Source organism: Triturus cristatus, chromosome 6, assembly GCF_964204655.1.
Source record: "Triturus cristatus chromosome 6, aTriCri1.1, whole genome shotgun sequence".
In the NCBI taxonomy this organism is placed as follows: Eukaryota; Metazoa; Chordata; class Amphibia; order Caudata; family Salamandridae; genus Triturus; species Triturus cristatus.
This window is the reverse complement of record NC_140589.1, coordinates 1,897,838,047-1,897,851,377: the sequence shown is the minus strand read 5'-3', so window position 1 is coordinate 1,897,851,377 and position 13,331 is coordinate 1,897,838,047. Positions and strand designations below refer to the sequence as shown.

At 40.6% G+C, this 13,331-nt stretch overlaps 1 protein-coding gene across 1 annotated transcript; it reads left to right on the top strand.

The window, feature by feature from the left end:
- The first annotated feature begins 5,437 nt into the window (after positions 1-5,437).
- On the top strand, positions 5,438-7,967 carry LOC146822355 (uncharacterized). Its single transcript, XM_085613444.1, has one exon. The coding sequence runs from the start codon at positions 5,827-5,829 to the stop codon at positions 7,786-7,788; it is 1,962 nt and encodes a 653-aa protein (XP_085469570.1). The 5' UTR covers positions 5,438-5,826; the 3' UTR covers positions 7,789-7,967.
- The last annotated feature ends 5,364 nt before the right edge of the window (positions 7,968-13,331 follow it).

Below are 13,331 nucleotides of genomic sequence, written 5' to 3'. Positions count from 1 at the left end.
TTGAGTATCAATGCTCCAGTGGATGCCGCAATAAAGGCTGCAGTCCAAGCCTGAAGCTGTGTTTCGTTGCCACTCTAGTGGATGCCGCGATAAATGCTGCAGTCCAGGCCTGAAGCTGTGTTTCGTTGCCACTCTAGTGGATGCCATTACAAATGCTGCACTCCAGGCCTGAAGCCACGTTTTGTTGCCACTCTAGTAGATGGCACTATAAATGCTGCAGTCCACACCAACTGATCTGGTGTTGGCCACCAGTCTTTTGACTTTGGCAATTGTTGATTTGTTCTGCCATGATTTTTACATACAGTTATTGTTGGGGAAGCGGCCGGGCCCTCATCAGTCTGAAAAAACAGCGGTTAAAGGAAAAAATAATAAAATGTGAATGACACAACAGACTTATGGTTGAAGTCTGACTGAAAGCCCCTATAAGTAACTATGTTTTACACATATATATTGGTAAAATCAAAAGGTCAAACTAATACCCAACCTAAAAAAGCCAAGTTATCTGCCAGCCTCTTGCCTTTGCTAATTTTTTTGTAAAGGTTTTTGTAAACCTTTATTACAAATAGATAGACAGAGAAGCTTGCAAATAGAGCGGCTTACAAAGACAGGCGGACAGGTTGGATAGATAGACTGATAGAGATAACCTTGCAGATAGAGAAAGATAGATACACTTGAAAAGATATATACACTGAGTGATAACATGATAGATTTGCAAACATAGAAGCTGCATAGATAGAGGGTCAGACAAGTAGATTGAGTAACAGTAGATAGATCGGTTGATAGACAGGTAGATGTGACAAATGGGTAGATCGGTAGATTCATACACACACAGAGGTCGATAGATAGGATTGCAAAAATAGACCACACAGCGCAGACTCAAGTAGTAATTTAATAGTTAAATATCTATATAAGCAAAATAAATTGAGGTAGTAGTGGCCCGGGATGGGGAAATTACTGTTCCTCGTAACAATATTTGTAAACTAGGTCAAGTTACCAGGGAGAAATATCAACAATTATAATGAAATTTATACACATACAGAGGTGCAATCACAGTTCGGGCACCCTACTACCAAAGGTAGCCCCTGTACATTGGGAATACTAATGTAAACAATATAATATTATAATGGATCTGCACCCAGCACGCTCTTAAACAATTGCTTAGTCCACAGCAGTAGTGAATATTAGTAGATACAATCACATGCTTAATATAGATCATATGTCCTCATACAGCATAATTAGTATCAAAGTATAGGCAGTAATTTATTTGCAAAAAATTGTAAGATTCAATTTCTGTTCATCTTTTTCAAAGTTGATTTATTCTAAGGAACACCGCTTCCAGTGAAACATCAGCCAACATTTGTTTTGTCTCTTTAGACTTTTTCAAGGCTGAAAAAACAGATATAGTACATATTGTTGGTGCATAGCACCGATTGTAACAACAACTGTTGTGGGGATTCTGCACCTACACAGAACTATGCGCAGCAAAACAGGACCTCAGTATATAGGGGTGTACCAACCTATCATCTTAGTACCCAAAATCGACTAGCTATAGTGTCTCATTCGTTCTCCTTCAAAATCACGAAGCTACAAGTGATTAGACAGCCCAGAACACAACACTCCCGACTCTCTCAGGAATCGCGGTAGCAAGACCTACCCTTTCTCTCGCTCACTCGTACTTGTGCACAATAAGTATTGGCAGTCATTGTAATTGTTAAAAATATTTAATGTTAACTATCGTGCTCTATAATACAGTATACGAGTCACTACCAGCAGCAAAATGCATAAACTCAGAACAATTAGCATTGTTACAATTCCATAGAGTACGAAGGGGGAAGTCATTATATAAGGACAGTGGAAAAAGGCGTATAAGGCCTAACCACCCTCCCCTTGACTAGAAGAAGTTTATTATATAAAAGAAGATCTCTGGGCTTTATCAGCAGACCCCATACCTTAAAGCCTAGATGGAAGGTTTACATCATAGGAACAGCGTAGCTCTTCTCCATGGAAAAGGCTCTCTCCAAGTGTGTGTTAAAACAACATGCATCCTCGTAACATCAAAGCACGAGTCTCCAGCAGTGCAGCTGTGTTTAGCATGGATGTCTAGGTGCTAGGGACTGGCCAGAACAGAATAACAAGTGGCATTGTTTATCGACCTTGCACATCGTGTTGAGACTAAACTTCAGGAACTTATCAGAGAACGTGAAAAGCAGGCAGTTCTCATGTGAAAGGCATAAACAGACTCTTGCAAAAATAAAGCCATGTAGTAACATGCGCAAAAGCAGCATCATGGCAGCAAAGCTCATGTTAACTTAGCAATGTCGACAATGACCATAATGGCCATATAACACAACCAAAGTACAAATCACTGTAATCCAATGTTGTAAAAACAAACATGGAGGTTTTCTTTAATATTTTAATAAAGGTTAAATTTGAAAAGGCGGTAGAAAAAATACGAGAAAAATGGAAGATAGAAAAGAATTGTTTGTGATATCCAAAGTTGAGCCACAAAGCCATTTTTTTTGTAGAGCTGTGCACTTTCACCAAAGTGCTTTACATATGTTGTTTGTCATCCATGTGCAACATCAAATATAGTGGTTGACACCCGGTTGTGAGAAGTATAACAATGTCTATATACAACCCACCAGATAGGTGTTATATGGTCTTTTATCAAAGATCGCCACACAAAATTCATCCCCGAAAACTCATTAAAGCCAAACTGTCTAATTGAAAAATGTGGAACTGTTTGGCCTTCTAACATATCTGTAATGATGACAAATTCAATATCCAATATTGTAACATACAATCCCACTGCTCATAATTGGTAGAATGAGATTTAAATATCACTTAAACCAGATAGACTATATACCTCCAGGCTCCTATGTATGAGCAAGTCCAAAAGTGGGGCCATCAATATTTTGCAACTATTGTCTAGGAGCGAAAAATAGGATATGTACCTAGTCTTAAAACATAAACGGGTACACCAAGCCCATAACATGACATCCAATCTCACCCCGTGCTTGAGTAGTCAATAAATGGTGACCCCAATAAGCAAAGCATGAAGTACTGATGTGCCAAAACCATAAAGATACAAAGAACACACAGAACGACCCTCATGTTGATTCCAATTGTGAAAACACAAAGTAAAAACAGTGGACACACTGTGGTCCCCAAGCATGGGTGGTTAATTCCATCGTGTCTAAACCATGGTGAGAATATATAGAAAAAACACTCATATACATATATGGTGCATAATTACCACAAATGCAAGTCTATTTAAGCGACGCTTGTATATAATAGCCGGCTGCCCGAGTCAGAACACATGAAGGAGTCCATGGTACGCTCCCCCGTTAAATAAAAATAAATGAATACATTAAAAAATAATGTCTCTATATATTGACATATATGCAATACACCGACTTCTGGTTATCTAATCAATAGACACATCTTATCTTCCCTTAAATATGAATGGGAAATTGTAAAAGAACCCATTCCCTTGCAGTAGACAGCTCCGAGTTTCATTGATATGACAAATAAATCTCTTGACAATTGAAGTAAGCACCGCCATAGGAAGGGCAGAGTACCACCCGCCGTATTATGAGTTGAACTCGTTCAACTCATAATACAGTGGGCAGCCCTTGCGCAGGTTTGGCACAGCTGTGCCCCTGTGTTGGTTTTCAAGCAAAGCTGTAGTCCTCAATTTCAGAGGTGCAGGTATAAATGCATTTTTTTGCGTGCATTCCAAAAAGTTAATTACTTTATAAAGAATAGATTCAAATGGACACCTTCTGGTAAACTTTGTTATAGCAGCAATCAAATAAACAAAGGCAGCTTCAGAAGGAATTTACAAGATCATTAGCAGGGGGCAGGAACTGATAAAGCTGGAATGTGTCCTGTGGTAAGAAGTGCTGGTACAGAGGGTCCTGCTATCACATGAGGCTCTAAGCACACAGGCAACGCTAACATAATTAAGTACAAAAAAAAAACACTGGCACTGAAGGAAACTACCTTCTTGTAAAAGAGGAAAATGTAGTCACTCAAAGTGAAGTTAGCCAGTGGCTGAACTAGGCAGGTCCACTGCCTCATACTGTATTCTATAGTGGGCAGAAGCAAAATGTGAATGGCACAACAGCCGACCAATGGCCGTACACTTTAAACCTCTTTTAAGTAAGTACATTATACATGTACTTTTTGTAAAATAAAATATCTTGGCTAACACCGCACCAACAATGGGATATGGTGCATGTGTCACTCTGTAGTTGTGCACATTTGTGGAGAAACATGTGCATGTCTACAGAATGATGCAACAGAAGCCACATAATTGCACATTTTTTTCTGATGTTGTGCTGCATTGGTAAAGCCTATATGTTTAAAAGGTGAGACTTATAGACTGCCAGTGTGTGTTTAAAATGGTTGTAAACCTCCTGTTCATTGTGTAGGTATGGTCAGAGCCTCGGATCTCTGGAGTTATACTATGTGGAAGATGCTCAGATTACCTGACTGGTTCCTATCCCGGGCTCTCTGAATGTATAAAGGACTCCCTTGTAGCAATGGCGTATGTTTCCTGCCGTTATTCTGATGCTCTGTCTTGCATGGTCCATTCATTAGAAAAGGCTCCATCTTGTATTATTTGTTAAAGTTCTGATGGTTTGTCTAGGCAAGATTGATATATTTTAATTCTTGGAGGAACAAATTCCAATTCAAAACAAGTTGATCCAGAGGTGAACAAGTCCTTTATTTGCACTCTCACATAGGAGTGGGTATGAAGGATGAGAAAAAGAGGTGGCAAAGCCACCTCTTTTTCTCATCCTTCATACCCACCCACTATGTGAGAGTGCAAATAAAGGACTTGTTCACCTCTGGATCAACTTGTTTTGAATTGGAATTTGTTCCTCCAAGAATTAAAATATATCAATCTTGCCTAGACAAACCATCAGAACTTTTGCTAAAATTAGGGGGATAGGGGTCTCCCCCTGTCATCGGGCAAGAACCAGCACCTTTTGACCAACGCTTAATACCTGGCGAGTAAGGGATAGGGGCCTTTCTCCCCTCTCTTGTATTATTTGTTAGGCTGCGTGATAATAGGAAGCATTCCCTTGATAATAAGAGAGGCATCTTGTCGCTATGGATTTAACATCGTAGTGGGTCATGGGGAGAGGGTCTGTGTCACTGAACAAAGAACAAATGTGTCTTGGTTACTCCTTGAGTCCACACTCCTCGATAGAAGTAGATTATGGAATGATGTATGCCCTTACTCTGCCTACTGCATCTTTACATTAAAAGTGTAATCTAGAATTTTTTCAGCACACTTGTCTATATGGATAATTAAATGTCCCATTAAATGCCAAAAGATTTTTGTGATGGAATCTGCATTTCAGCTTATTCTGTGTTTCTTTTTCTTAATCCAACAGATTAGTAATAAACGAAAAAGGAAAAGCCATTAAACATCACTCATGTAGGAAGTGATGTAAAAATAGTATGCCTACAATTCACTTACGTTGAAGGCTAATGCCTCTCCAAAGTCTTTTTCTACAGCAAAAACCCAAACTGCCCAATGATGTCTGTACTTGGCTCTTGGGTATCAGATGATAGACATTGAAGATATAACACAATGACATACTGAAGCAAGTCTGAAGTGCTCCTTATGAAGGAAGGGCTAACCTGGTATCAACCAGAGCACACAGGAGAAAAAACATATGACTATCTATAATGTGGCAAAACATTTACTAGGCAGAGAAAGAGCAAGTGCAACTTTAAAAACGTCATTCTTGAGAAAAACCTTATCGATGGACTGACTGTGGAAAACTGTTCTTTGCAAAGAAAGACCTAATGGAGCATCAGAGTGTCCACATAGAGGAGAAACCATATAAATGTACAGAATGTAATAAAGTGTTCCAAAGGAAGAGAAATCTTAGGCAACATCAAAAAATACACACTGGTGTGAAACCATATCAATGTACAAAATGCGACAAGGCATTTATTACCAATGGACACCTAACACAACATCAGAAAGTCCACACTGGGGAGAAACTGTATAAATGCAATGAATGTGACAAAGCATTTAAAACAAATAGAGAGCTAAAACGGCATCATAAAATCCACACTGGGGAGAAACCATATCCATGTACAGAATGTGACAAAGCATTTATAACAAATGGGGAGATGAAGCTACATCAAAAAGTGCACACTGTAGAGAAACCATATAAATGTACTGAATGCTATCAAGTGTTCAAAAGGAAATATAATCTGAATCTACATAGGAAAGTCCATACTGGGGAGGGCCTGTATGAATGTACAGAATGTAATAAAATGTTCCAAAGCAAGACAAACCTAAAGCAGCATCAACAAATCCACATTGAGGAGAAACTGTATAAATGCACTGAATGTGACAAAGGATTTCATGTACAGCAAGCATTAATGCGCCATCTGAAATTTCACACAGGAGAGAGACCATATCAATGTGCAGAGTGTGACAAAGCATTTATTACAAATGGAGAGCTGAAGCGACATCAAATAGCCCACACTGGAGAGAGACCATATCAATGTACAGAATGTAATAAAGTGTTCCGAAGGAAGAGGTCTCTAAAACTGCATCAAAAAATTCACGCTGGTGCGAAACCCTACAAATGTACTGAATGCGACAAGGCATATATAACCAATGGACAACTAACGCAACATCAGAAAGTCCACGCAGGAGAGAAACCATATCATTGTGCTGAATGTGACAAGGCATTTTTAACAAATGGAGAGCTGAAGCAACATCACCGAGTCCACACTGGAGAGAGACCATTCAACTGCACTGATTGCAAGAAGGCATTTATTAGAAACTCGCATCTAACAGAACATCGAAAAGTCCACACAGGAGAGAAACCCTATGAATGTAGTGAATGTGAGAAGGCATTTATTACTAAGTCACATCTAATGCGACATCTGAAAATCCATGTTGGTGGGAAACCCTATAAATGTACTGAATGCGACAAGGCATATATTACCAATGGACAGCTAATGCAACATCTGAAAGTCCACATAGGAGAGAAACCATATCCATGTTCTGACTGTGACGAGGCATTTATAATAAATGGAGAGCTGAAGCGGCATCAACAAGTCCAAACTGGAAAGAGACCATTCAACTGCACTGATTGCAAGAAGTCATTTATTAATAAGTCAAATCTAACACAACATCGGAAAGTCCACTCTGGAGAGAAACCCTATGAATGTAGTGAATGTGAGAAGGCATTTATTACAAAGTCAAATCTAATAGAACATCAGAAAGTACACACCGGAGAGAAACCCTATGAATGTAGTGAATGTGAGAAGGCATTTATTACAAAGTCAATTCTAATGCAACATCACAAAGTCCACACCGGGGAGAAACCATATAAATGCACTGAATGTGACAAGGCATTTAGTACCCATGGAAACCTAATGAAACATCAGAAAACTCACACTGGAGAGAAACCGTATAAATGCACTGAATGCGAAAAAGCATTTACTGAGAATCAAAACTTAATACACCACATAAAAATTCACACGGGTGAGAAACCATATGAATGTACTGAATGTGACAAGGCATTTATTACAAGGCAAAGGTTAATAGTACATCAGAGAGTCCACACAGGGGAGAAGCCATATGAATGTAGAGAATGCAACAAGACATTTATTTCAAGGCAAAGGTTATTAGTGCATCAGATAGTCCACTCTGGAGAAAACCCATATAAGTGTACAGAATGTGAGAAAACCTTTATTGCAAAGCAAAATTTAACACGCCATCTGAAGGTTCACACTGGGTAGAGACCCTTCAGTTGCACTGAATGTGAGAAGGCATTTATTACCCATGGAAACCTAATACAACATCAGAAAGTCCACACTTAGGAGACACAGTATGAATGGAATAAATGTGGTCATGAATTTATTGCAGGGCAAAAATTAATACACCACCTGAAAGTTCACACAGAGAGAGACCATATCAATGTGCTGAATATGACAAGGCATTTATTCTTAAGTGCAGTTTAATGCAACATCAGAAAGTTCACAAAGGAGAAAAAACATATCAATGTACAGAATGTAATGACACATTTGGTGTCTGTTCCAAGACAGAGGTCAGTTTGTCTTTTTACTAATACATGCTATCTTGGAAAATGGTGTTTACTTTTCTTTCTCTTACTATAGGTAGAGTGTTTTTGTTAATTGAGCTTTCAAACAATTATTGTGAAACGAAAGGCTGTTAGTTTTTTTCTAACATATTTAAATAGCTTGCTAATGAATAGTACACATATTGAAAATATGTCAAGAATTATGAAATCACATAATATTTTTTTAAATACAGAAGTGTGATACAAACAAAGATTTAATTTGGAGCAAAATAAATCAGAGCACTTTACTTGGTGATGTGCAAATGACATGTTTACAGAAACTAGAATTCCAAACATTGATTGAACACTCTATAGTTTTATCAGTAAAACCGTGTGTTGTTTGGAAATCTTGTGACTATTTCAGTGGAAAATCTGCTGACTGCAAATGACAGGGTAGTACCACTCCATGCTTTAGTTACATTTAGCTGAATTGAAGCAATAAATGTATATGAGTTCTGATCGATAGTCCATATTGGCAGAAACAACTTTTTCATGTATCGCTTTTTTCCACAGAGGGAACCTGATGTGTCAACATGCATTCTAGGGAGAAAACTGTATCTGTCTTCAGAGTGACTAGACATTCATTACAAAGGAAAAGCTGAAGCTTGATCAGAAACCATACACTGCTGGGCAGAAGCCGTTTGAATATTATAAACATGGAGGAGCATTTCCTACCAAACGTTCTCAAATGAGGCATCAAAAAGGCCACCTGGGTTTAAGATGTGTGAAGTCTTTCGTTTGACATAGTCATCAGTTGCTACTTCAAAAAATCCACACCTGCACATAGATATAGGGGATAGAATACCTGATCAAAATATGGAGCAGGAACAGAAATAGTGTCAGTCATCATAGGAGCAGAAGGATTATTCAAGAAAAGGTCCCAGGATAACTAAGACCATTCCCACAGAGGTGATTATGTGCAAACTCCAAACAGCCGCAAACTTCCTCAGAATGCAAATGTTACACAAAGCAACAACTAGATTTCTTTCCCTGGTCCCAGCCTACTGGGGCATAAGGACTATTTTGACCACCTCGTAATAAGACATGACTCCCCCCTGTTTACTCAGTTATTTGAGATTTGTTCTGCAAAGCCTTCTAGGGCTCGTATCCACAGTTTTGGGGACATTTATGATAATAATATTCAGAGTTTGTTATCTAGGATCTTGTGTTCAAGCTGTTTACTGTTGACATTTAGTTTCTTTCATTAACATTGATACCCGGGAAAGCACAAGTGATGTTTTGGGGTCAGTTGGAAGTCAGATGCCACTGATGTTAAAAGTTTGCAGACCCCGAAGTATGTGTGCATCACGTGCATGGTATCATGTGGAACAGGAGGTGCCACAATGTGTACAGACATTGCAGGACAGTTTGCTGGACAACCTGTAAATAAGAGGTTTCTCCTTACAGCAATGATTACAATCTCCTATCTCGCGTGTAGGCAACAATTGTATTCTTTCTACTTCTGTACGGTGTATTTTTAACATGCTCATCAGTAATAAAATGAACATCTGCTGAAAGTACCGACTGTAATTCTAGACATTTGAACACTGTAAACTTTCTTATACCATACAGTGTATATAGGTATTTACTTTTCTAAAGTGCTCTATTGTCCAGTCAGGCTATGCCCGCACAATTAAAAAAAACACACACACAAATAAATCCCTTTTCCTGAATAGGGAAAGACGAAGCAAAGGTTTTACCTCCCTACAAGCCTTATTCCAAAAGGATAAACTTGATGGCCAACATTGGGGAAAAAAGAAAGGGATTAATGAGGAAACTGAAATGTCAGATTTATGTTTACAGGCTATGGAGAGGGACTAGAAATGTCAGGAATGTGTACCCCACCTTTTAGTCTCATAAAATGTAAGCACCTGGTCTATTGTATTGTGTTGTATTGTAATTGCATTTATATAGCGCTTACTACCCCAAACGAGACGTCGAAGCGTATTTTCGGTGAGTAACACGCTACTCTGGAACCCTTAAAGGATTAGTGGTGAATTAGTATAGTGAAATATGAAAGTAATTTGAGTGGTGGATACGTTAGTCAGTTATTTGGATTGAGAAGGATAGTGAAGGGATAAAAGAGGAAAGGATTTGGAAATCTTTTTTTTGTTTTGGAGCTCATAGCAGTAGGAGGAGGCTTGGGATGAATGAAAGGGAGATGGAGGGGGGAGAGTCAGAGGGAAGAGTTTAAAAATGCTTGTTTTGGGGGGATCGGTATAGTAAAAGGTATGAGATGATGCAAGGAGGTGTAGAGTAGGGAAGAGTCTAGAAAGATACATTGATAGGGGTATAGGGTGAGAAATAGTGTAGTGTATTGGAAAGAGAAGTAGATTGAGTTTTGAGATGAGTCAGAGAGTTATAATAGAGGCTATCCTGAGAGCGTTATAGGGTGAGAAATAGGGTAGTGAATTGGATATGCTGAATAAGAAGAAATGTAGTAAAAATATAGATCCATAAGTACATGGATGGTATATAGATATAAATGTAGATTAAAGATGCATTAAATAAACTCTGGCTTTCAAGTGTTGTAGTTAACATTTTACATATATATATATATATATATATATATATATATATATATATATTCACTGAAAAAAGAAAAAAAAATAGGTTTCAGGGGCGTTGTAGTTAGGTATTGGCATTTAAGAAACCTTAGAAATTCACTGAAAAAAACATAGGTTTTAGGGGCGTTATAGTTAGCTGGACATTTCCCTCGTACAAAACCCTAGAAATTCCCCCGTTATAGTTGGTTCAGCTAACTATAACTCGCGCCCCCGCAATGCACTGCTGATGACATCACATATTACATCACTCATGACCTGGTCAGTGACATCACAGATGACGTCTCAAATGACATCACTGATGACATCACTGATGATGTCATCCGTGTGATAAATTAGTGCATCTTCTCACACCCTTTGATATACTCAATCAAAATTTCAGACGTCCATTCTCAAAACCATAGATACTCCAATACCAATAACTACATACCCACTCATTGACTCTTAGATCTACACACACATCCACTCACTCACCTGTACAGTCACTCATACTTACAGTCACTCAGTACAGGGCTATCATATGCATTTATACACCTATATAGACACTCACACACCGCCAATCATCCATTGAGGTACTGACACACCTAGTCAGTCATGCAAATAATTAATCACAGTCCAATTTACTCACCTATACAGTTATACACACACAACTTCACTTACTCATAAAAATACTACCACATTCTTACGCTCTTATACAATTAATGATACAAGCACACACTCATACATACACTCACTCTCACAATCACACACTCTCACATATAGCCAGTTATATACTCTTACACACATATATACTGCCTTTCACATATGTAGTTACTGTCACATGTACCACTGAGATATACATTCAATCACTGACACAACCATACACACCCACCCACCCATACAGTCCATCACATATGCACTCTTAAAACCATGCACCATAGAATCACCCACTCACACATTTATACACAGAGTCATACACACCCTACCCACACAAACACTCAGGCACCCATACAGATACTCAGACAACCAATCAATAACCCATATAGACACTCATTTAGCTATTCACGCATGCAGCCACTTATACACCAACAGATAGACAGATACAGACATTCACACAGTTTAGTCACTAGTCTGCAGTAAGATATGTTTAATGACTCACTTATATAGTCAGTCACGCACCTACTAAATCATCCATTCGCACCCTTATACACCCACTCATTCTTCCATAGGCCTTTCCCTATATATATTAAACATATTTAAATTTTACAGAAACACAGACTCACTGGATGACATCATCAGTGATGTCATCAGTAATGTCATTTGAGATGTCATCAGAGATGTCATCAGTGATGTCACTGACCATGTCATGAGCGATGTAATATGTGACGTCATCAGCAGTGCATTGCGGGGGCGTGAGTTATAGTTAGCTGAACTAACTATAACGGGGGAATTTCTAGGGTTTCGTATGAGAGAAATGTCCAGCTAACTATAACACCCCTAAAACCTATGGTTTTTTCAGTGAATTTCTAAGGTTTTTTAAATGCTAATTCCTAACTATAACGTGTATGGAACCTATGTCTGGGCACTGCTGGGGGGACTCTGCACCCACCCCTCCTATCTCTGGGCACTGCTGGGGGGATTCTGCACCCACCCCTCCTATGTCTGGGCACTGCTGCGAGGACTCTGCACCCACCCCTCCTGTGTCTGGGCACTGCTGGGAGGACTCTGCAGCCACCCCTCCTATCTCTGGGCACTGCTGGGGGACTCTGCCCCACCCCTCCTATGTCTGGGCACTGCTGGGAGGACTCTGCACCCACCCCTCCTGTGTCTGGGCACTGCTGGGAGGACTCTGCACCCACCCCTCCTATCTCTGGGCACTGCTGGGAGGACTCTGCCCCACCCCTCCTATGTCTGGGCACTGCTGGGAGGACTCTGCACCCACCCCTCCTATGTCTGGGCACTGCTGGGGGGACTCTGCACCCACCCCTCCTATGTCTGGGCACTGCTGGGGGGACTCTGCACCCACCCCTCCTATCTCTGGGCACTGCTGGGGGGACTCTGCACCCACCCCTCCTATGTCTGGGCAATGCTGCGAGGACTCTGCACCCACCCCTCCTAGGTCTGGGCACTTCTGGGGGGACTCTGCACCCACCTCTCCTATGTCTGGGCACTGCTGGGGGGACTCTGCACCCACCCCTCCTATATCTGGGCACTGCTGGGGGGGACTCTGCACCCACCCCTCCTATCTCTGGGCACTGCTGGGAGTGATAGGCACCCACCCCTCCTATGTCTGGGAACTGCTGAGAGTGATAGGCACCCACCCCTCCTATGTCTGGGCATTGCTGGGGGGACTCTGCACCCACCCCTCCTATGTCTGGGCACTGCTGGGGGTACTCTGCACCCACCCCCCCCCCTATCTCTGGGCACTGCTGGGAGTGATAGGCACCCACCCCTCCTATGTCTGGGCACTGCTGGGGGGACTCTGCACCCACCCCTCCTATGTCTGGGCACTGCTGGGGGGGACTCTGCACCCACCCCTCCTATCTCTGGGCACTGCTGGGAGTGATAGGCACCCACCCCTCCTATGTCTGGGCACTGCTGGGAGTGATAGGCACCCACCCCTCCTATGTCTGGGCACTGCTGGGAGTGATAGGCACCC